This window comes from Camelus bactrianus, chromosome 23, assembly GCF_048773025.1.
Source record: "Camelus bactrianus isolate YW-2024 breed Bactrian camel chromosome 23, ASM4877302v1, whole genome shotgun sequence".
Classification (NCBI taxonomy): Eukaryota; Metazoa; Chordata; class Mammalia; order Artiodactyla; family Camelidae; genus Camelus; species Camelus bactrianus.
This window is the reverse complement of record NC_133561.1, coordinates 1,695,958-1,718,227: the sequence shown is the minus strand read 5'-3', so window position 1 is coordinate 1,718,227 and position 22,270 is coordinate 1,695,958. Positions and strand designations below refer to the sequence as shown.

Below are 22,270 nucleotides of genomic sequence, written 5' to 3'. Positions count from 1 at the left end.
AACTCGCCCGTCTGTTACCCTTTGCATGTAAAGGAAACACTGTCCCCCTAGGAAGGCGACGTAAGTCGGCTTACGTCTGCCCCAGGGGGACCGATGCCACACCCCTGGCTCTTCTCACCCCCTCGGAGGCCAGCGGCGCAAGGCTGCAGCACGCCCGGCTGCTGTTAGGGTCGGCTCGGCAGCAAAGCGCACCTGCAGCGTGGACGTATTTTAGTCCTTTCTGGCAAATTTGTATTTGAAAAGCTAATACTGAAAATCACCTTTTAAAAAGCTTATGGCGTTAAATCTGCTACAAAAGACTGACTGGTGTATGTGAGTGTGTTACGACGCGAAGTCTCAACAGTGAGGCAGACCTGTGACGTGTAACTATGATACTATTATTGTCCTTACACAGGCTTCTCAGGCAATTTGTTTTGCTAAAAATTGCAAAGTGTAATAGTCAAGTTAAATCCTTAAAAAATAAAAAGTATGAGCTGTATCTTATTGATGAGGTGATGACAAAACATCGGTTTGCATTTAGAAGTGTCTATAGCTTCCTGAATTGTGTGTCTTATGCTTGACATTCATGGACTTAGACTGTCGAAGTCATCCCAAATAACACGCAACAAATTCCATTTTCCTTTCCACCTGGCTTTGAGAAAGATTAAATGGGCTAACTGGTAAACAATGAGAAATCCCAGGAAAAAAACAAGTTATCGGATAAACAAACAGTAGGAAACTAAGTGGCACTTTTGTTCTAAAAAAGTTCCAAAATATTCTCAAATTACCTTCAGTCTCTCAGTTCACCCTCTAAGCAAGCCCTATATTACACAGCTTCAGGAAAGATTCCTCAATAGACTAGAATTCAAAAAACATAGTTTATATATAAACACTAGAGTTTTTACTCTTAAATATATCATTTTCAATTTTTTGTCTAAAATTAGTTATTCTGAAAACAAAATAAATCAAATTGCATGGTAGGTGAGCAACCCTGACATCATTACACAATTCCTATTCCTGATAAAACTGTATTTCTTATTATCAAAATATTAACATTTATTTCACAAGAGAGCTGTTATTAACAAGATAACAAGAAGAAGCAAGTGTATCTATGTACATTTTGGGGAAACAAAATGAGGAAGGTGGTAATATTTATACTAAATTTCCTTCGTATTCATCGTGCCAGTGGAAACTACAAAAATAATCTGAACTTCACCGAGACAGAAAATAATCTACTTTTTCATGTTATAAACTTTACTTTCCTCAAAAAAACCAACCTTGCCAGTGTGCAGATTGCAAATATTAGCACTGTAATCAGTAGACACTGACAACTGCAAACACGCGGCTGAGCACGGCGGCGGCAGCACCGCCTGCCTGGGGAATCACAGGAAGGACGCGGGGAGAGTCTGCAGAAAAGAGCGGGTCAGATACACACCCCTCCCTGCCACCCGCCCAGCGGGCCCAGTTCTGCCGCTCACCCTCACTTACCTAAGGCCACGGAGCGACGTCCTGCTCCCACGGCGACTGGCACAGAAGGGCTGGGACCCGGGCGGCAGCAGCCTGAGGCCCGGAGCCAGGCGCGGCTGCGGGGACCCACCAGCTCCAGCTCCTCCTGTCCTTGGTCCCGAGCCCCGGGGCCAGGCTGGGCAGTGAGCGCCACGGAAGGTGTGCAGGGCCTGGCTGAGCCTGCGTTGGCCTCCCTGTCCCCCCACTCCCGGGGTTTCTCTGGTGGAAGTGTCCTGACCCAGTCTGTTCACGTCTAAAGTGAGATGATTATTATCTCGCTTTCTAGGCTTGTCAGGACTAAGTGAGGCAAAGTAGGCCGGACCTCTTGCACAAAGTAGACGTTGAACAAACGATCACGCCCTATGCACAGAAGTCAGCGCAACCTTGTCGGCCACCTGTGTCCTTCGGGCTGTGTGCGTGGCACGTTGGTCCACGCGGCCCCGTTACAGAGCACGCGGCAATCACACTGCTCGGGCTGACGCAGCTCCGAAGTCAGACGTCCCAGCCGTCGGACCAGAGTTTCAGGGCACAGGGAAACCACTCCTCCTACCCCCGTCAGACAGCGGGCCTCCCCCGGCCCCGCGCGGGGTGGCCGAGGAGAGGCAGCACTCAGGTGCTGCACGCAGAAGGAGGCTTGTCTTTAAGGGACATTTCTTTGTTAAAGAAAGAGAGTCTTGGAGTAAAAGATGGATTAGCTATCTCTTCTTTGACTAATTTATGTTTTAATGTTTTAAAGGTAAACATGAGGTTAATAGAAATAAGGAGTTTTAGTCAACTGCAAATAGATTCATCCTCATTAAAGAAATCAGGCTGACTGCGAACTCTAAACACCACATAATAATCCCAGATCTCTCACCACAGAGAGCCAGAAATTACCCAGACTGCGCCAGAACCAGCAGAGCTTTGCCCCGAGCCTACAGCTGCTTCTAATGCTCCATCGGTGATTTTAATTTAAAATTTAAGAAGCAGTAAGTCCCTTCAATTAACTAATATCGTCGTCAGATAAAACAACGATCAGAAATAAAAGAGTAACTGGCTTTGAAACAAGCTTAAAAATGAAGTCATTGAAACAGGCAGACCCGAGGAGGTTTTCTAGGAAAGCGTCTTGCTAAAAACTGCGCCGTCTTTAGTCACACTGAGCCCTGTACTCATCTCTCAAATAGCGATTGGTCAGGTGATCCAAGGATTTCGCCATCTGTTCCCAAGTCACCTGATAGTGGCACACCTGCTAGAGCACAGAGCAGGCAGTCCGGGCCGGGGAGCCCAGGCCGCGGGGCATCCTGGGCACCGCAGCGTTTTCAGCAGCATCCCTGGCCTCCTCCCACGAGATGCCAGTGGCTCACGGCCTGGCTCCGGGTTGCGGCCACCGAAACTGCCTCCAGACGCTGCCTGTCGTTCCCTGGAGGGCAGAGTGCTCCCGGCCGAGAACCACAGACGTTTCCATCTCTCCTGGGGCGTGTGTACCCCGCAGGCCTGCTAAAGTCCACGGCGCGCCGGGCAGGGCTACAGGCCGAGCTAACTAGTGGTGGCCGCCGGCCTCAGATCTTGGGGCGAGCCCGGCCCTGCAGTGGTGCTGCAGGCACCCTTCGCCCAAGAGCAGGCTCAGGTGCAGGGAGATGAAGTAACTCCACTCCTATTCAGTGTGGAGCCCAAGTTCTAAATTAGGCCTAACTGTAAAGCCTTTCACCCGGACCTTCCCGAAAGTCCGGGAGGCGGCTGAGGACGGCAGGCGTGGCAGGACGGCAGAGCTCAAACACCACGGAGCAAGCCCACGGACGGCTCCAGCCCTTCCACCCCAGGCGTAACCTTAGGGGAGAGCAGGCCCCCCCCCCCGTCCCTGTTGTCACCAGCGGTGAGAACACACGCCCACCTAGGGCGCACAGGGACATGTGGACCACGACACACAAGTGTGATTATCACTAGTGATTTTTCTTATACTCGCGGCTGGATATCAACCCCCGAAGACCCCTTCCCCATACTCACTCCCCGCCTCCCTTGGGTCTTTGTTCCAGTGTCCCCCACCCAGGACCCCTCTCTGAGAAGCACACACTCAGTCTCTCTCTTTCTGGTGCCTTCGCTGTCCTCCTGGCACTCATTCTGCCCCATAACCTACGATGCGTTTGTTCACCCAGCTCCCCCACTAGAATTTAAGGACTTTGTTTTGTTCTCTCTTCACCTCTCTCACCCAGATACTTGCTCGGTGGATTGATTTTTTAAAAACTAAACCAGTGATTGCCAGGATGACGGCTGTATAGTCGGTAAACTCACTGTGGTGGTCATTCTGCAACATCCACGTCAAGTCACCACGCCGACACAAAGCCAACACAGCGTCACATGCCAGTCAGACTTCAGCAGCAGCAGCAGCAACAACAAGTGAACAGAGGCGAAAAACCCCCAAAACTAAGCCAGCGAAATTTGAATTAAGGGCCTCTGGGAATCGGGTAGATTTTGATTCTCTGATCAGAGAAAGGGAAGCGGAGGAGGAGGCGGGGCTCACTGCTGGGGTCCAGGGCCTCCAGACCGGGACGCACCCGGAGGGGCTGCCCACACGCGTTCTCTGGTCAGCAGCCGAGCGTGCGGCCGAGACTCTGCGGGCTCACCTGCTCCCCGGCGATGCCCTCGCTGCGTGCGTGCGGGCAGGACCTGAAACGACCCCGCCGAGACGAGATTCAGGGCCACGCAGACTCACCAGGTGAGTTACAGTCAGCAACAAGGACACACTCCCTGTGCTGCCTGCCGTCCGCTTCTCAGGCTGAGCTGCAGGGAAGGCCTCCTGGAGTGAGGGACCCCAGGGGGTCCCTCGTGTCTACACGGCATCTCCCCCTAAGGCAGCGATCGTCTGTATCTGTCGGGGTCTTGCTGGAAATGTTTAGTACTGAAAATGCTGATTGCCACTTGAGCAGTAAACACAAGACTTGATGACTAGTGGCTCTGACGCCAGCAACAGATCAGCAATCGCCGTCTAGACTGAACAAAGCAGCTCTGAGGTTAGCAGACGACGAGCGTCACAGGCGGCTGAGTGGAGGAGGGGACATCCCAGGTTCAAGGGCAGGCTGCTGTCCCCCCAGCTCTCAGCGTGGGTAATAATGTAACTGGGGGCAAAGTCGAGAGGCGCACTGACCACCACCATTTCTGACTTAAAAAATTCTGTTTCCTTATGAGAGCCTCTGGCAACAGTAAAATGCTCAATTTAGTTTTATTACAAAAAGCAACTTTAAAATCGAATCAGGAAAGTGAAATTATCAAAACATCTTATCTATTCCTCATCTAGAACCAAGTGATGCTGTGTTTATAAGAGAAAAAAATGACTAAAACTTAGACTATTTATAAATTAATAAGTTAGTAAGTTTCAGCTAACCTAATAGTTTCATAGAAAAAAATGGCAGAAAGGAGCCACAGGATTTTTAAGACATCCATTTCCAAAGTGAAAACTAAGTTTATGATTGCTCTGCTCTGTTCTAATCAAATATACTCTAGTGACCATTTTAAAAGGATAATTCATTTCACATGCTCCTCAGTATCTTCAAAGTGTTTATTTCTCCCCTTCCAACAGACGCCCCTTGAAACGCATTGCAATTCCACCAGGTGAAAACTGGTTTCTTCAGAAAAAGATCTTTGACCCATGTTTTACTAGACGCCTGTAAGGGTGTCGCCCAGCATCTGAAGCCCCCCGAAGGGTCTGGGGCGGCTGTTGCTGAATCACAGGGAGAAACCAACCATATGTGAAGAAAGAATTTAAAAATAACAGCTGTCCTGTGAAGCTCAAATATTCTAGGTGTGTTTATCAGAAACGAACTTTTTCAAAGCCCAAGTCAGGTCAGGGTCGGGCAGTGGTTGCTGCTAGTTCTGGGCCGGACTTCCCCTTCTCCTCACAGTCGGAACATCTCTAACACACATTCATTCTACGTATCGCTGAGCAACGCCCCCCCACCTGCTCTTGCCAGTATTCCCCGAGAAAATACATTCTTTCTTTTGATATATTCAGCCCCAGTCATTTGTGTTCTCAATGTTTTATTACAAGGCGAGTACATGGGAGGAAGGAGGTGGTGAGAATACATTCGATCTTTTAAATAATTATTTACACCCGGCTTACAAACAGAACCACTAACTGAATCATGGAAGGCAATTCTACAAATACTTTTAACTTCTGCTCTCACGTTCAGCTGCCAGAATTCTGGCTGGTATTTCAGTACCGAACACTTTTAACAAACAGTACTTTCAGAGGTTTCAAAATTTTTTTGTGTGTTAGTTCCAGACGGAGTACTGGTTCAGCTGGGTGAATGACTGGACAGATTCCAGAGCGGCCATTTCTCACCAAATCATGCAGCGCACATACAGCCTAGCCTCCGTTTCACAGGCGTCCGCACTAGCACGCCGGTGCGAGCACCCGTGTCGCTCACCAGTGGTCCTCCTCTCTTCCTGCCAAGTTATCAGCTTGTTTTAGAGGTTTAATAAAATCTGAGTGGACAGGGGGAGGGCGTAGCTCAAGTGGTAGAGTGCGTGCTTAGCATGCATGACGAGGTTGTGGGTTCAGTCCCCAGTGCCTCCTCTAAAAACCAGTAAGTAAACCTAATTACCCTCCCCAAAATCTGAGTGAACAAAATGAGAAACTGTGATTTTTATTCATTCTACGAGTCTTCTCTAGAAACCTCACCAGACCACATTTTAATTCTGCCTTCACAACACACACCTAGGCGTCCCCAGAGTAGCCCACAGGGACCACCAGCAGTGTGCCAGTCCTCCAGACGCATCTCCTCCAGGCCCTGAAAACCTGCAGACCCCAGGAGCACGGTACACACGTCCATCGGTGCCATCCCCTGAGCCGCCGTCCCCTCTTGCCTTCCCGCAGAGGTGCCTCCTTCCCTTCCAGAGACGAACCTGTCACCACAGCTCTAACACTTTGTTCTGAACATGTTACACTGTGCTCAACATTTATAGGATTTTTATATTCAGCTCTCACTAACCTCCAAAAAGGAACTCTCTTTCAAATGTTTGCACTCGGCTTTCTGGTAGGAAGAGCCCGGTTTATGTGCAACCAAACATAAAATGCTTCTATTGCTGGTCTTGTCAATTGTGCAATCCACCCTTTAAAAATTAATCTAAAATGTCACTTTCAGACTTAAAAACCTGTATCCCAGTAAATCCTGAACAAACCATGTTAAATCTAGTCATAACCTAATTTTTCTCTTACTGAAAATTAAGCAGTTTTAAAAGTTAGAGTGTAATTACTCTTGCAAATTTTCTAAACTAAACCTTTAAGAAATCAGCAAGTTACCAACATAAACACTTATTTAAAAAAACACACAGCTAACTATTCCAAGTGTGACTGCGTGTGGAGGCATATGTGGTGTCTTAGTGGACTTCATCTAAAAAACAAAAACAAAACGCTAAACGTTTGTCTTAACTTTCGTGGGACTGCCCCCCAGGTCTAAAGGAGTAACGCACCTCACAGACAGCAGAGCCCTTCACGGCACTGACACGGCTGTAAGATGTTTGCTGGAAGGCTCCTTAGAGCAAAAGCGAACAGCGGCACAAGAGTGAGCGTTCGTGTGTTTCGAGGCCTCTGTGCAGCTTCGTGGGCCTCGCGGGGTCTCTTCTGCGGTGCTTCTGACTGAGGGAGATACACATACCGGGCCTATTAAATGCAAACATTTCCACAGCTGTCATTCCTGTGCCTCATCCATTTGCCACATGAAAACTCCAGGTCTCACCTCAGTCTACTTCCTAGTGGCCAGGAGGCATTTGTTTTCTGGGCCACTAAGCAGAAGCCTCAGAAAGGACTCTTCCAGTCCCACGGACCAAGGTCACGGCTGTCCACCCCAGAGACCCGTAATGACACCCATTTACAGCTCTCATTAATGTCCAAAAAGGAACTCTCTTTCAAATGTTTGCACTTGGCTTCCTGGTAGAAGAGCCTGGTTTATGCTCAACCAAACATAAAATGGTTCCATTGATGGTCTTGTCAACTGGGCAATCCACCCTTAAAAACTTCAAACTTAAAAACCTGTATCCCCCAAATCGAGATTTAAAACTTTAGCTCTCAACTAAAACTTTTAAGTTTGTGGATAGATAATGCTTATAAAATACGATTCTTATTTAAACTAGAATGAACAGATGAGCCAGTCACAAGTTAAAATTAAACATTCTGCAAAGCAAAACTTAAAAATTATTAATTAGGAAGCTTCCAATAACTTTTTGCAATAACTTTTCCTTTGTCGTAACAAAGGATGCCTTTCTATACTGCACTGGGAAATTTCTTTTTTCCCTTTTTGACAAGTCAGGTACCTAGACTCAGAGCTTTTGTCTCAATTCCTAAATTCTGTGCATATTCACTCAATCACATGTAACAATAATTTTGCCTACAGCTGTTTTGGTAAGAAAGTTAAAATTCCCACCAACCAATGGAAGCTGTGATTCTAAGTTACTAAAGGAAAGATATATAGACACAAAGATTAGCTATCGTTTTTCTAGATTGGGAATGTAAACAGAAGTTCACCACAGTCGTCTGCTGAGTTATTTATTAATTGTTCCACAACAGGACTAAGGTTCACACCGAACTAAAGTACCAGAAGAACCTGACCTGGAAGATGGCAAAACAAGGGCTGAGCTTCTCAGTCACAGATCCCCCTAAACCCTCCGCATCACCTGAACCCTCCAGGACCCCTGTCAGTACTCGAGTAAGTTTTACGGTCCCTGTTTCTCTTCAAAACCTATTCCTTTTCTTCTGTATTCTCAGATCTCCTTGGCCTCCTTCCCATGACTCACAACCTCTGCCCATCACTCAAAAACACAGGGAGCAAGTTTTCCCCTTTGGCGTATAGGGTCCAAATCATTACATTTTTCTCTGGCTGTTTACCTACATTTCCCAAGAGGTACCTATTTCAACATAAACCATGCTGTATTTACAAGGCTTATCTTGCACAGGGCATTTCAGCCCAGCTAACCGCTCGGGCGGCCTGAGGCACAGGCGTCACGCTGTCAAGAACTCAGTGTTACTCCTTGAAGGCAGAAAGGTCCGGGCTGGCCGTGGGCTTTCATTTTGGCCAATACACTTACGCGGGAAGCCACTTCCGTGCAACCCAAGGAGCACAGCCGTCGACTGCAGTTACTGTGTGCCGTCAACACACTTCTTTGTTGAAGGAGAAGACAGAACTATTGTCGAGACTAGCATCTCGATGGTACTTATCAGATGAGAAACTGCAAAGACTTACCAATTCTATTCGTTATTTGATCAGCTTATAAGTCTCTATGGCTTTATGTAACCTAAATGTGTTCCATAAACGCTGAGTAATTAATTAAACAGCAGATAAAGAAATTTTTAAGTAAACTTAATATTGGATGTTTTTGAAGTTTAGGTATCGACTTTCTAAGTTCTCTGTAGAATAAAAGTCCAGTGTTTAGGCAGACTTCTAAAGCAAGGATTCTTAACCCGGGTCCATAGGTTAAGAATTTTTTATCAAGTGGAGAGGGGTGTCCTTGTGAGCATGTAGACTAACTTGTAAATTCTCGTATGCAAATGTATTTCTGCTAGTGTAGGGGGTGGGGAGACATCCATCCGTCATCAGATGCCCAAAGAGTCCGAGACCCTAAAAATGCTATGCACTCCCTCCCTTGAGTGAGCCCAAAGGTTCACAAAAAATGTAAACAGAATCTACTTAAGTTAGGCACACTCACATATGGCCAATACTTTCTTAAAAAGCAAAAGTTACAAGAAAAATGATTTTAAAAGTGTATGCCCTCTTTATGGCGATAATCTCTTTTAAAACAACTATAATCCTGCCGAGGATTTTTTTTAGATTTTTTTAATCAAAGGTAAGACAACAGAATTCCCACATGCTGTCTTCATGCTAATGTTCATTTTAAGTAATAAAGTATTGAGGACATAAAAACATAACAAGTGGAAATGATTAAATGTTGTTCCTCAAAAGCTTTCAGGAACTCCTCTTTATCATCTCATGGAAGGCACAGGCAGACTGGCAAAGCAGCACAGACCTCTCCTCTGACAGGCCGGAGGGCTCTCCTAACAAGAACACTTGCAGGACGCGCCGCGTAACCTCCCCCAGGTCCTGCACGGGGCACGTCACTGCACTAACAAAGCAACCTTGCATCACATTTCAAAAATGAAATCCTGTCATGATGTGTCACAGAAAACACGAAGACCATAAAACTCTGAAAATGACAGTTTTCAGATGTAGCTTACTCTAAAAATATAACTTTCTGAAGTTCTGAAGCTAGTTCTTCTCTGAGGGGAAGTTCTTCAGTTCAGCAAGAAGTCAGGAACTCAGAAGCTAAGAACTGTGTACGTCCCCACAGGGCCACACAGCTCAGACTGTCACCCAGTTCGGGCTGCCACACTCCTAGTGACAGGTGACCACAAAATGCCTGACATGAAGAATGAGCAAAAAGCTGTGCCTGTCTCACCTGATGAGTATAGCACAGAAAACTAAATGAGGTAGAAATATCTGTACACTGTCTGCAATTATTTAGAAACATTAAAATAAGTAGAGATTTCTTTTTCACATTTTTGTTTTCATTACTGAATGAGACGCTCTCACAAGCTACCAGCCAGCGACTGCTGAATTTCGGTGGTCCTTACCCTGCACTTACAGCAGCAAATGAGAACTCCAAAGCAGTTTCCTATTTCATACCCTAATACCTTACAAGTAAAAAACCTTAAATTTAAAAATCAGATTCAGATATAGACATTCCACCCTAGGGAAAAAAAAGGGGGGGGGTGTCAGTGGATAAAAAGATGAATGTTAAGAGTTAATCCAGAGCAGAGAAATGAGTCATCTTTGCAGAGAAATCAAGGGTTGGGTTTCAATGCAGAATCAAGAGATTCCGCTTGGCACTCTTGTTCAAGAAAACGGCATCATCTAGGGAAGGATGTTGGCAAAGAGAAAACAAAGTGATTTTTCCTAATCACATGGGCCCAAAAGTAGGTACCTCTCTACGGAGAAGTCCATGTTTATGCTTAATACAAATAACTCATCATTTATCTACACAGTATCATATACAAAAAAGGCAAAGCCTCAGAAACCTGTTCTCCCCTTTAATACTTTTACTGTAATTCTTCAATGTTTGTAGTCACTAGATTTCAGAGCATAATTCTCTCATAGACTTTACACAGACCTACAATTTTTTCTTCTTTATCGTTAAAAGTTAACATATTCACTGATTTTCAAACGCATTCCCTGCAGCCGCAACACTTACATGTCTTGGCTCTCTCCTCCTAATATCTATACTCGGACCCTTTTGAAACAGTTAAACTACGATTTAACAATCCCTTTTTTTTCCCTACTAAAAATGCTCAGGACCACTTTTATTTGTGTCATACTGTTATTTTATTACAACCTTTTGGAGGCAAAAAAAAAAAAAAAAAAATTCACCTAGAACCAAAAGATACTGGACTCTGACTTAAAGTGAAACCTCAATAAATAATCTCTCCAGCGTAATATTTAGGACGGCTAACCCAAATTTCAATAAAACACATTCTAATTTACATAATATTAAATGTCTGTTCTTCCATATAGTATGCCTCAAATTGAAGAAAACATCCAACCAATTTTCAAATAAAACAAACCCAGAAACATGGAGCACAAGTTTAAAACACACACACAAAAACCTCAGTCCCCGAACTGCAGGACACACCGACGTGAGTATTTTCATGAAATGTCGTTAATAGAAAAATCTGAAAAACGTGACTGGATATTAAGTGATCTCTCCTTTCTTCAATTTTGTGATTAACAGGTCTTTTATTGGTAGTAAACTAGCGCAAACAATCAGAATAGTACATATGCAGTATTCAGTACACACAATAAAAGTTAAAGGAATTCAAAATCTGTATAAAACAAAACGCCGGAGGGAGACCACACAGCTCAGAGACACAGCGGTAAAGGGCCTCTCTGTCCTCTGATTACAGCTTGTGCTCTGTCCCCAACAGAACTCACCGCGCTGACCAAAATACAGACGTTTTAGTACTGCGTGTATTTAAGAAGATTAAACACATTTTCTAAGGATCTTGCAATGACAAATAAGTGACCTTTAGCTGGTAAAGCAGACTTAAGGGAGGAAAGCAGGGAAAGGAAATTAACTAGTATTTTGTAACCATTTTTAATAATTTCTCATTTTCCAAACACTGCCTTCGTAACAGAAGTGTTTCACACGTGCACAGTATTAATTACTTTATTATACATGGAAGCCTGCGGGAGGCTGATGACACAGTAAGACTGCAAACAACCAGTGGCACTTTTCTGACGTCAGAAGAGTACCTAAGACTGAAACATCACCAAAAGTACACAAAAAAACTCATCAGCATAAACATCAAAGTACATTAAAAAATATAATCAGAAAAAAAAATACAATTGCTAAAAAGTGGTTTAGAGCAGAGCCACTGTCCACCAGTAGCTTCAAATGGCAATTAGCGTTCATAGCAAGGTTTGATGACTTTACACGACCCCGTACAATACTGACTGACGCACCCTTTCAAAACGTACGTTAAACAGGCTGCAACTTCTCAGAGAGGTTCCGATGTTACCACCAAGTGAGACGCTCTCACCCCTCCCGTTGGCTCTGTCACCAGCTGGAATTACAACCTTCTTACTGGCTGTCTATAGCTCTGAGCATGGGGGCTTTATGCTACATGGACACCTGTAAGGGCTCTGTTCTTCAAAAGGGGGCGGGGGGATGCTAACCCTACTGTTTAGTATTTGGATGCCAGAAGGCATATGAAATGCAGCCAATTACCTGTTGGAATGTGACTCGTTCTAAAGTCGAACTGTCAAGACAGGGAGCAGAAAGAACAAGCAGGCCCAGAACTCTGCGCGAGAGGACGTGTTAAGAACGAAGACAACAATAAAAGAAAAAACCCGTAAGTGTGCGTGACATGTAGTAAGACAGGGAACAGAGTTTTAGGCCATGTATGACAAACGGCACATACCCAGATTTTCAAAGAATGATGTAATTCCAGCTTGGGTTCTAATACTGGAACCAACCAGCCACCTGGGCGTCAACTCTGTGCCCACCCACCCCTGACAGGCCTTGTCACAGCAGGGGTAAGGAAAGGGTGCTTTTTTTTTTCCTCCTTCTTTTATTAAAGCTATCATTCCAGGCTTTGATCAAAGATCCAAGAATATTTGTTCTTCCAGGCTGGAATGAACGTGGTTTGGAAGTTCAGAGTACATTTAAAAGCTGCAACAAAGTACAGGTGGCCAACAATTCAGAATTTTGGATCAGCCCAGATGGAGACAGCAATCTGAAATGTTTTCGATCCCTTACTGCAGTGATAAAACGTGTATCACATCAGCCCAGATAGAGCAACTTGAAATGTTTTCGATCCCTTACCTAAATGATGAAATGCATATACTACCTGTAAATTGGATATTCCATTACAGTGATAACGTACAGAATTCCCATGCGTTATTACACTTTCCTGAGAGTAAAGCAATTAGAATAACCTTAATCCTAACAACAAAGTTTTTTTTTATGTGGTTTTTTTTTTTGTTTTTTTTTATACTTTTTTTTTTTTTGCATTTAAAACTTTTGGGCTATTCCCTGACAATCTATACATGTAAATTTGATTGCTAAACATTGTCACTTCGAATGTCAAACTATTTTAATCTATTGATTTTGATTAAAAATCATAATACAAACAGAGCTAAAATCACGCTAACAAAATAAACTAAATATGAAAAGTTGCATTGAAAGGGCATTACATTATTCTTAATAGGATCGCGTAGAAACATTCCAATGGCAGTGTTCTCGAAATAAAACGAAATCACATTAGAAGACCCCCAGCCTGGTCACTCCTGGGCCTTACCTGTAGCTCTGGCTGGTGGGCGTCTTTACCCTCGGACTACATGCTTCACTAACATCGGACATCATATTTGTATACCCTGAGAAATCTGACACCGAAGTCCTTGCTCTGTGGTCCACTTCTCCATTGGAGTTAGTGATAAAGGTCATTGGCACCCTGCTGCCCGACTTGAACTGAGAACCAAACGCCTGTGCGAAGTTCTCAATCTGGTACGTTGTTCTAGGCTCTACGTCTTTCTGAGGATCTATCTGGCTGGCTAACTCCTGAGATGGGATCTGAAAGCTTGTTGAGGACTCTAAGTTTTTCTGCTGTTCCTTCTGGCTAGTCAGTTTCTGAGATGAGGACTGGAAGGCCGAAGAAGTCTCTAAATTCTTCTGAGAATCTATCAGATCATCCAGCTCCTGGGAAGGGGTCAACTGCTGATGTGTGGCATCCAAAGCAGATAAATAAAGACCTGGCTGCGATCCAAACAACATCCCAAAAGGAGGCTTTGGCAACGAAGATGGCAACACTGAGGTAACAGACTGGCCAAAACCACACTCCAGAGGAGATGTAGTGTATATCTGTTTTTCTGGAAATAAAGTGTGGTTGTGGAGAGGTGACGACAGGCTGACAAACTGGAACCCGTGGCCGAGAGCGAACCCTGCGTTCGTGGACTTTTCAAAAGCCTGCTGGAGGTATTTGGAGTATTCTTGCAGCATGCTGGCCTTATCGCTGGAGGGCGTCTGGGCACCTGGGCTCAAGCTCTCTTCTTGCACCAGCTCTGAGTGTTCTCCTGAGGTGTGCAAATCCACTCGTGGCTCCGTTATGCTGAAGGGATCCTCCTTCTGGCTCTCGGACTTGCTGGAGTACTGATCCAAAATACTCTGCAAAACCTCATCAGGAATTCCAGACTTGTCGTGACAAGACTTAATTTCCGCATTCAGGGCCGAGGAGTCAATAAGGGACAAGGGGGCCTCACTGTCCAAAACTCCGACGCCCGCAGACTGGATGACAGACTGCTGGGAGGCCATGTGTCCCACGCTCACGGAAAAGGCACTGTTGCTGCTGGCAGTCGGTAAGTATCTTCTTTTCTTCGAGAACTGCATGGCATCGTCGTAAGTACTGCTCATTTGACCTTGTTTGCCACTTGCGCTCTGGAGGAGACTAATGGTCTCCACGCCGCTGTTTGACGCGAGGCCAAGCGAGCCACCTGGTTTCCCAGACAAGGACTTCTGTCCCACCATGTCTGGTAACGGTGACACGAAGTTCAGGTAGTTCTTCTCCGTACTCTTTCTGCTTCCTTTCTTAAAGATCAGTTTTGGCACCCTTTTCTGTAGTTCGTCGATACCAGTGCCGATCATGCCTCCACTGGAAGACGCGGTGGGCATCTCTACCGAGTAACTCTGCAGGGTCATACTGCTCGGAACCTGCGAGTCGCTCGCTTTACCAGCCTTGTGTTCCTTGTTTTCAACTGCGATGCTCTTTGACTTCGCCTTTCTCCTCGAAGAGCTGGTGTTTCCCTGAGACAACACAGCCAGATTCCCCACGCTGTTGTGGCCGGACGCCCCGGGTTCTGCGCCGGGGGCCCCTTTCGCTATGGCTTCGCCACAGGTGCGCCTGTGCTTCAAGAGGCGATCTGTCCTTGAGAAATACTGCTGGCAAGTGTCACACTTGTATGGCTTTTCTCCACTGTGCGTCCTCTTGTGTCTCTCCATATGGTACTTCTGGATGAACTTCATGCTGCACTGGTCGCACCCGAACGGCTTCTCTCGACTGTGGATCTTCTCGTGTCTCTGCAGCAGGTACTTCTGGATGAAGCCCATGCTGCACTGGCTGCACTGGAAGGGCCGCTCCCCGGTGTGGATGAGGACGTGCCTCCGCAGGTGGTAGGAGCTCCGGAAAGCGGCGCTACAGTGATCGCAGATGTGAGGTTTCTGGCTGGGGGAGAGCAGGGCGCCTTCCCCGTCTCCCACCAGCGGCGGTTTGGAAGATGCGCTGGGCTTCCTCTTGGCTTTGATTCCCTGAGATTCTGGCTTTGGCCTCTTCGCCTTCTTGACGCTGGCGTCCGGCTTTGGCTCCTGGGGGCCGCGGGGGTCCTCGGTCGTCCGGCCGCCGCCGCCCAGCAGCACGTCGCGGGGGTGCGGGGCCGGCGGCGGCGGCGGCGGCGGGTGCAGGACGCTCAGGTCCTGGATGACGCCGTGGCCGCCCCCGTCCCCGCCGCCCAGCGCCGGCGCCCGCTCGTCCGCCCCGGCGAACAGCCCCCCGAAGGCGTGGTGCGGGGGGGCGCCCGGCGGCTCCTCGGGCTCGGCCGGTTTCTCCTGCTTGATGCTGACCAGCGACTGCAGGAAGCCCCAGGAGGTCCTCTGCGCCGGGAAGGCCGCGCCGGGCGCCGCCGGCTCCTTCTTGAAAGTCACGTCCGGGGCGGGCGCCGGGGGGGGCTCGGCGGCCGGGGCCGCGGCCGGGGCGGCGGCCAGCACGCACTGCGGGGGAGGGGCGGCCGCGCCCGCCGGCCGGGCGAAGCTGGCGACCGGGGGCAGCCGGTGGTTGAACATGAGCATGCCCGGCGGGAAGCTGGGCTCCATCTCCGCCCGCCCGCCGCTGCCCGCGCCGCCGCCGCCGCCGCTCAGGAACGCGCTGCCGACTTTCATGCCCCGGAGCAGGCCTGGCTGCGGAGAGGAGAGAGGAGTGGGCCGGCCGCCGGGCCGCCGACCCCGCCGCCGCGCCCCGCCCCGCGCCCGGCCCCGCGCCCCGCGCGCCCGTGCCCCCGCGCCCCCGCTTACGGGTCCCGCCGCCGCCGCCGCCGCCGCCGCCGCCGCCGCCGCCGCCTCCGGTTAATAAAAATAACGCCGTCCTCTCCACAATGGAATTAAAAGCCTGCCCGGCACTGCGCAGCCGCGGCGCGGGGTCTGCCGGGAGCTCGGCGACCCGGCCCGAGGGCCCGGCGCCCGCCAGCGCGCCTGCGCCGCGGCTTCCGCCCGGCCGGCCGTCAATCACGCGGGCGGTTGGGCGGAGGGACCCCCCGGCGGGGCGGCCGGGCGGCGGGCGCGATTGGCGGGCGCGCCGCTCGGGCGTCGGGGGCGGGACGCGCGGCGGACGGCGGCGGCGACGCGCCTGCGGAAGGCTGGGGAGGGGGCGCCGCGCAGGCCCACTCGGGGGCCCGGGCTCGGCGGGTGCTGCCCGCATCCCTCCGGGGCCGCGGGCGCCAGGGATGCGCAGGGCCGCGCCTCCTCCACACTCGAGGAATGAGCCGCTTTGAAACCGCAGCAGAGGTACCGTTGCAAAAAAAAAAAAAAAAAGTTGTCTTCCTGCCAAACTACCTGAAGGCTACTGGAAGAGGGAGACGCGTGGGATCCAGGTGCGGCCGCGCTGGGAAGCACGCCCACACGCGCGCTCCGGCATCCTCAGAGGGTTTGGATGCCCGCGTGCCTGGGCCCGGGTACCGCCGCCCGGCCCCGCTTCACGGGGAGAAGGCGGCTGCCGGGCCCACCCCGCCCTTCCCTGCTGCAGAATACCGGGAAACGCAGGCAAAATGACTAGCTCTACTCTGCAGGGAGAATTACAGAGTAAAATCTTGAAATCAAGTTTGGATCAACAAATATCCAACCAGTGTTCAGTGCCTAATGTACACACTGGGCGCTCACTTCCATGTTAAGCATGCAAACATCTAAACCAGCGACTTTCCTAACCAAAAGTATATGTAAATTGGAATTTTCCTTCATAAAAGAACGAGAAGTATGACCCTAATTTATGTTCATGGTACATTTTCATAATGAAATTACAAGTCAATTGTCTCACAATGTTTCTACCTAAATAAGGTCTCATAATTAAATGAGAAATGGCTTCTCTGAGAAATTTTGCAATGGAGCCATAAAGATGACTAACCCTGATGGACCTTTCTGAGCCTGCTCAAAAATTTAAAAGACAGAATTTAATGAGCATTTTTTCGTGTTTTTCTAACTCCATGCAATGACATTAGAAGCACTCTGCCTCTTAAGTGGTGAAACTTTAATACCGTCAAGTATAGTTAGGTGTTAAAACACTGAACATCCAAAAACTTAAGGCACTAGTAAAATATTAGTCAATGCCTATGAGAAATGAGGCTGTCCCTTTACTCAGATGTCAGTGTTTAATGGTGAGCTGGGATGCATATAAGCTACTCCAAGCGTGAAGGGCAGCAGGACACTCATATGAAAAGCCAACTTTGTTCCTCAGTTATCAAGATAAGAAACCTGTCACTTCTCTCATTCACTCTGTCAGCCTTGAGGTACTCCAAGCAGACTTACCTGTGTGTTGTGCACCCCATACATCAGGAAGATGGAGAGGCCCTGTAGAATAAAGTGGAGGGGAAAAGCTGTTAACGCTAATCATTTCAGCAGTAGAAACACCTGAAATAAACTTTCCTGGGAACAGACAAAAGAAGACACACTTCATCAAGGTCAATTTATTTTTCTATTTTTCAGCATTAGAAGCTGCACCTTGAGCATTTATAAGATAACATACCAGCACATTACATATAAGTGGTTGTGTTATTGCATTCTTTAGAAATAAAAACTAAAAATACCACCCCGGGTACATAAAATATTAATTAGGAAAATCACTATGCCTGTCTCTGAAAGATGCCTGGGTCGTGAAAACACTGAACTCAGAGAGCTGTCATCAAAGGAACCACAGAAACAGCACTAAGCATCAGTATTTCTCAGCGATGTTTTAGACCACAGCAACCAGAATGTATTTGTTAACAGTCTTCAGTGGGGTAGGAAAAAATTTTTAATATAAAAATATACAGGAGCCAAAAGGATAAACTATGAATAGTTTTTAAACAGTATTTAAAATGCTGCTTCAAGTTAAGATAAAATTTCATGTTATCAGCTGTTGTGAAATTGCACACATTTTTATTGTATCTTATGTAAAAGTTCCAAAGACCTGCTACTTGTTAGTTCTTAGCGTTAGAGAATACGTAATTGTAAAATATAAATCAAATCTCTCTTAAATCTAAAATCTTAAGTTTTTTAAGTAAATAAAACTGACATAGTTTGAACTTCTTAGAGAGAATAGGGAGCAAGAAATTTCTCGTGTGTTTTTGCCTTACAGAGGAAATAAATATACTGTTAGGTACTAATAAACCAAATATGAAATAGAGGAATGGACCAAAATCTGAAAGGATTCACATAATTAAGTAATGTGGCCTTGTCAAAGGGAAAATACTACAGGAAAATTTAAATATTTTACCTCTGAAAACTTACATCTTACAGATTATAGAAACGATCTTAGAACAAAGAGACCAAATAAAACAGAAATGAGTTTTGCTCTTGTTAATTTCTTTTTTTTTAATAGACTCTATTTTTAAAGAACACTTTTAGGTTTGCAGAAAAATTGAGAAGATGGTACCGAGAGTTTGCATATATCTGCACCGAGTTTCCTCTAGTATCAACATTTTTCATTGGTATGGTGTTTTTTACAATCAGTCTTACTAGTTTTCACTACTATGATCTATGTAATTTCAGAAACTAAAACTTTGTAGTACATATATTTGTACTAATAAGAAAGATTAAGAAAGAATTTTGAACAATGAAAAATTTCCATTTGGGCCATAAACTTTTAAAAATTCAATGATGGAGTTTTTTCTCTGTGTGTGTGTGTTTTTCCAAAGCTAAGTATCAACACTCAACTCCATCTCTCAAGCAGCCTTCTTCACGAGTGCAGAGTGGTTCAGGCTGCTTAGATCACACTCATTTGGTAGGCTATTTTCCTGCATTCTAGATCATTCAGGAAAAAAATACTTCTTTCTCTGATTTATGAAAAACTATAAGCTAATTAACAACCCTTCTTCCCTTGGTAACTGTCAATTCTTTGTTTCATGTTGTGCTGTATAGTTGTAAAGTTAAGAGTAGGTCATTCGAACTTGAATTCTGTGAGAGGAATATTTTGCTTTGTGCAATGGATGAGTTCTTTCTTTTTTTAAGAATTTATTGCTAATATTTTATAATGTTTGCTTACTTGCCTTTCTGTCAATTTGCCCGTCCCTCTGTTACCCATCAGCCCATCTTCCTTTTTGATGCATTTCAAAGCAAGTTGCAGAAATCAGTGTACTTTCCCTAAATTCAATACTGTTTATGGTTATAGTTGGGCTCTTAACTTGGTACAATTTCCTGTACATTAAGCAACATGCACTTTGGTTTCTATATATTAAGAAATTCAGCTGTTTGCATGAAACCCATATGATGGTTTGAACATCAAATAGACCTTCTATAATGTGTGTAATTACTCCTTTAATTTATCTATTTTGTAAATTCGATTTTGTCTAAAACAGTACAAAAAAATAAGTCAAAAAGGTCCCCATGTCTTGGTAAAGTGAGGAGACTGTGGAATACAACCCGATGTTTGTATTTATTGCACATCTGTGTTACTTGTTATACAGTTAAATTTGAATATAGTTAACCCTTTAATTAATGTAAAGTGATTGCCAACAAAAATCTCCCTTTTGAAAAAAGGATTTAGACTGAAAAGGGATTTTTAAATAAAGGCAGCTGGAATCTCAAAAGTTTTTTCTCTTCTTTTTCTTCAACAGAAGCACTCTTAAGAGTGTGATGAGGAAGCCCCAGAATGAAGGCTTCCCACACCCAGAAAAGTCTGAAACTCCACACGCTCCAAGGCACCCTGCCTTTCTCTCTCTCGGGCTGCCTCCCTGATGCCGCCACAGCCCGCTGACAGGTACACCTTCGGCAAGATAATTAATTAATTGAATTGTATGCTTCACACATGACCTCTTTCCCCACTGATTTCACCAGCTGGTGAACGTCATGATAGTTTAGCTCTAACTGCAGAACTTCATAAACCCTCCCCTGCTGGATAAACACCCCATTTTCTCTGTTTTCCAATGAGAAGAATGAAGTCAGAAACAGCTGAACATAAAAATCTTAAGTCATAAGTATGCGCCACTTTTAAACCCCTGCAGAGAACACCTTTAAGGACAGCTGGAAGGAAACCAACTGCCAAACTCCAACTGGCACTGAGCTCTCTGGACTCCCCGCACCAGCGTTCCGTCCTGCCAGGGCACGAGCTGGAAGTCTGCCGTGTCTCTGAAGTGAATGCCCCCTCACGTCGGTTAGGAAGTTTCTGCCGTTGCATCCACAGACAGACCCCTCCGTCATGTATTTGGAGTACCTATCAAGGCACCAGTTTCTCAGTATTTTAGTCACAGTGGGAAGCACCCCGTGTGTAGCAGCTGGATTCCTGTCGCACGTGCGCGTTGTACAGGCAGGAGCCTTGAGGCGGGAAGGAACACTGGGAGGTGACATCTGATACTGTACAGGGAGTTAGAAATGGAAACTTAAGGGAAGAGGGCGGGAATCTCACTCTGTTACTTCATTCTCATTTATCTATGAAACATTAAAAACTGAGGCAGCTCCGTAAATATTGTCACTGTTAACAGAAGTCCGCCGAGCCGTACCTGCTGATAGACTCGGGGGCTGACGTCTAGTCCTTAATTTTTATATTGATCTGTACTTTCAGAGTGCACTTCTCAACTGCTACAAAATAATCTTCTTTTAAGTGCTAAAATGTTCTTTCCTGGTGACACAAAGAACAGGAAAGGTGCCACCAGACACGGTATATTGCCTCCTCAGGAGTCTGAATAAGATTAACAATGCTAATGGATGTCTAGCTGGCTCGGAGCACTTTCGTTTACATAGTTCCATTTGTTCCCCTGCAGTCCTGCGGTGGGCGGCGTGACTATTACTAGCTTTATTTTATAGATGGGGATTTTGAGGCTTGCTCCCAAGTGCCACAGGGCTGACAAGTTGGCAGAGCCCAGGACCCGTGTTCTGACCCCTCACGTCAGGCCTTTTCACATACGTTGCCGTAAATAGACCCCTTCACAGCTCTTAAGTCACTGGCTTCAACAGAATGCAATTGGTCAGATCGTGCAGAACTGAGGCTGGTTGAAAGCACGTTGCGGTGCGATTAGCTCAAGGTTAGGGACTCAGTATCCTGTGATGCCCCTCTGCCGGCCTGAGCCGGCCTAGCAAGGAAGCCGGGCAGCCAGCCTCGCAGCCGTGCTTCTCAGCTGCTGTGCGCCATGCTCCAGCTCTGTACTTCCTAGCAAATTCTCACTCAGTGATGTAGGCTTGCTCGTTGCTGGGAAACGTGTCTTTTCCCATCAGAAGGCTGCTAGGTAACCACCTAGTCGAATAGCCTTATCATTATCAGTATCTGCTGAACTTGGGGTATATGACGCTACACTGTGTGCTTCTATTTATTTATAAATCATGCTCCAACCTACCTTCTAGAAACACTTCCCGTTTGGGGGACGAAATCCCATAGAAAGGAAGCATCAGGGTGGCATGTAGGGTCCAGGTTGCTCGTGTCAGCACTGCCTGCGGGAGCCGGCAGGGACCTGGACACAGCCCGCATGCCCTCCGGCCCAGGGACGGCTGAACGCACTGTGGTACCCTCACCCCCAGGATATCAGGCAGCTGAAGGAATGGGTTAGAGCTGTGTTTATCAGCCTGGAGAGACGTCCATGTGTGGTTCAATGGGAAAAGCAAGAAAAAAAGACGTGGGTTATGTATTCTCATTTTTGCAGAACGGGCGACAAAAACCTTCCCTTCCTCCTCCTGCAGCAGAACCGATTAAACAAGAGAAAAGGTGGAAAGATTCACACCAAACTGTCATCACTGCGAAGGATGGGAGGGAGAGGAGGTAAGTCAGAGACAGGTGGGACAGAGGCTAACAGGCACGGGGAGGGCGGGGCATAGCTCAGTGTTAGAGTGTGCCCTTAGCAGGCACGAGGCCCTGGGTTCAATCCCCAGTCCCTCCATTAGAAAATAAATAAATAAACCTAATTACTTCCCCCCTCCAAAAAAATAAAAACCCACAAAAACAGGCATGATCTTATCAACAAATTCTGTGGAGCATATTATTAGAAATATAGCAATATCTGCACATCGATAAGGATCTAAGCCTAAGCTCGACAAATGAAACATTGAT

General features: G+C 46.6%; 1 protein-coding gene and 1 long non-coding RNA gene across 7 annotated transcripts in view; one reads left to right on the top strand and one right to left on the bottom strand.

Annotated features, from left to right (window-relative positions):
• Positions 1 to 11,220: 11,220 nt before the first annotated feature.
• Positions 11,221 to 16,193, bottom strand: ZNF281 (zinc finger protein 281). Of its 2 annotated transcripts, none has more exons than XM_074351564.1 (2): positions 16,063 to 16,193; positions 11,221 to 15,948 (listed from the first exon to the last, which is right to left on the bottom strand). In XM_074351564.1, exon 2 carries the CDS (start codon positions 15,928 to 15,930, stop codon positions 13,300 to 13,302), a length of 2,631 nt encoding a protein of 876 aa, XP_074207665.1. In that variant the 5' UTR covers positions 15,931 to 15,948; positions 16,063 to 16,193; the 3' UTR covers positions 11,221 to 13,299. The 2 variants fall into 2 exon arrangements, with proteins under 2 accessions (XP_074207665.1, XP_074207666.1); XM_074351565.1 differs by having other exon boundaries at positions 11,221 to 15,944; positions 16,063 to 16,170.
• A 132-nt stretch (positions 16,194 to 16,325) lies between these two features.
• LOC123617216 (uncharacterized) overlaps positions 16,326 to 22,270 on the top strand; it is a 39,072-nt gene continuing 33,127 nt past the window's right edge. For 4 of the 5 annotated variants that reach the window (XR_012501755.1, XR_012501759.1, XR_012501758.1 and 1 more), the window contains exons 1-3: positions 16,334 to 16,551; positions 19,851 to 19,993; positions 21,867 to 21,982. This is a non-coding gene — a long non-coding RNA (uncharacterized LOC123617216). Of the gene's footprint in view, positions 16,552 to 19,850; positions 19,994 to 21,866; positions 21,983 to 22,270 lie in introns of all 5 variants that reach the window. The other variant, XR_012501757.1, reaches the window with a different exon arrangement.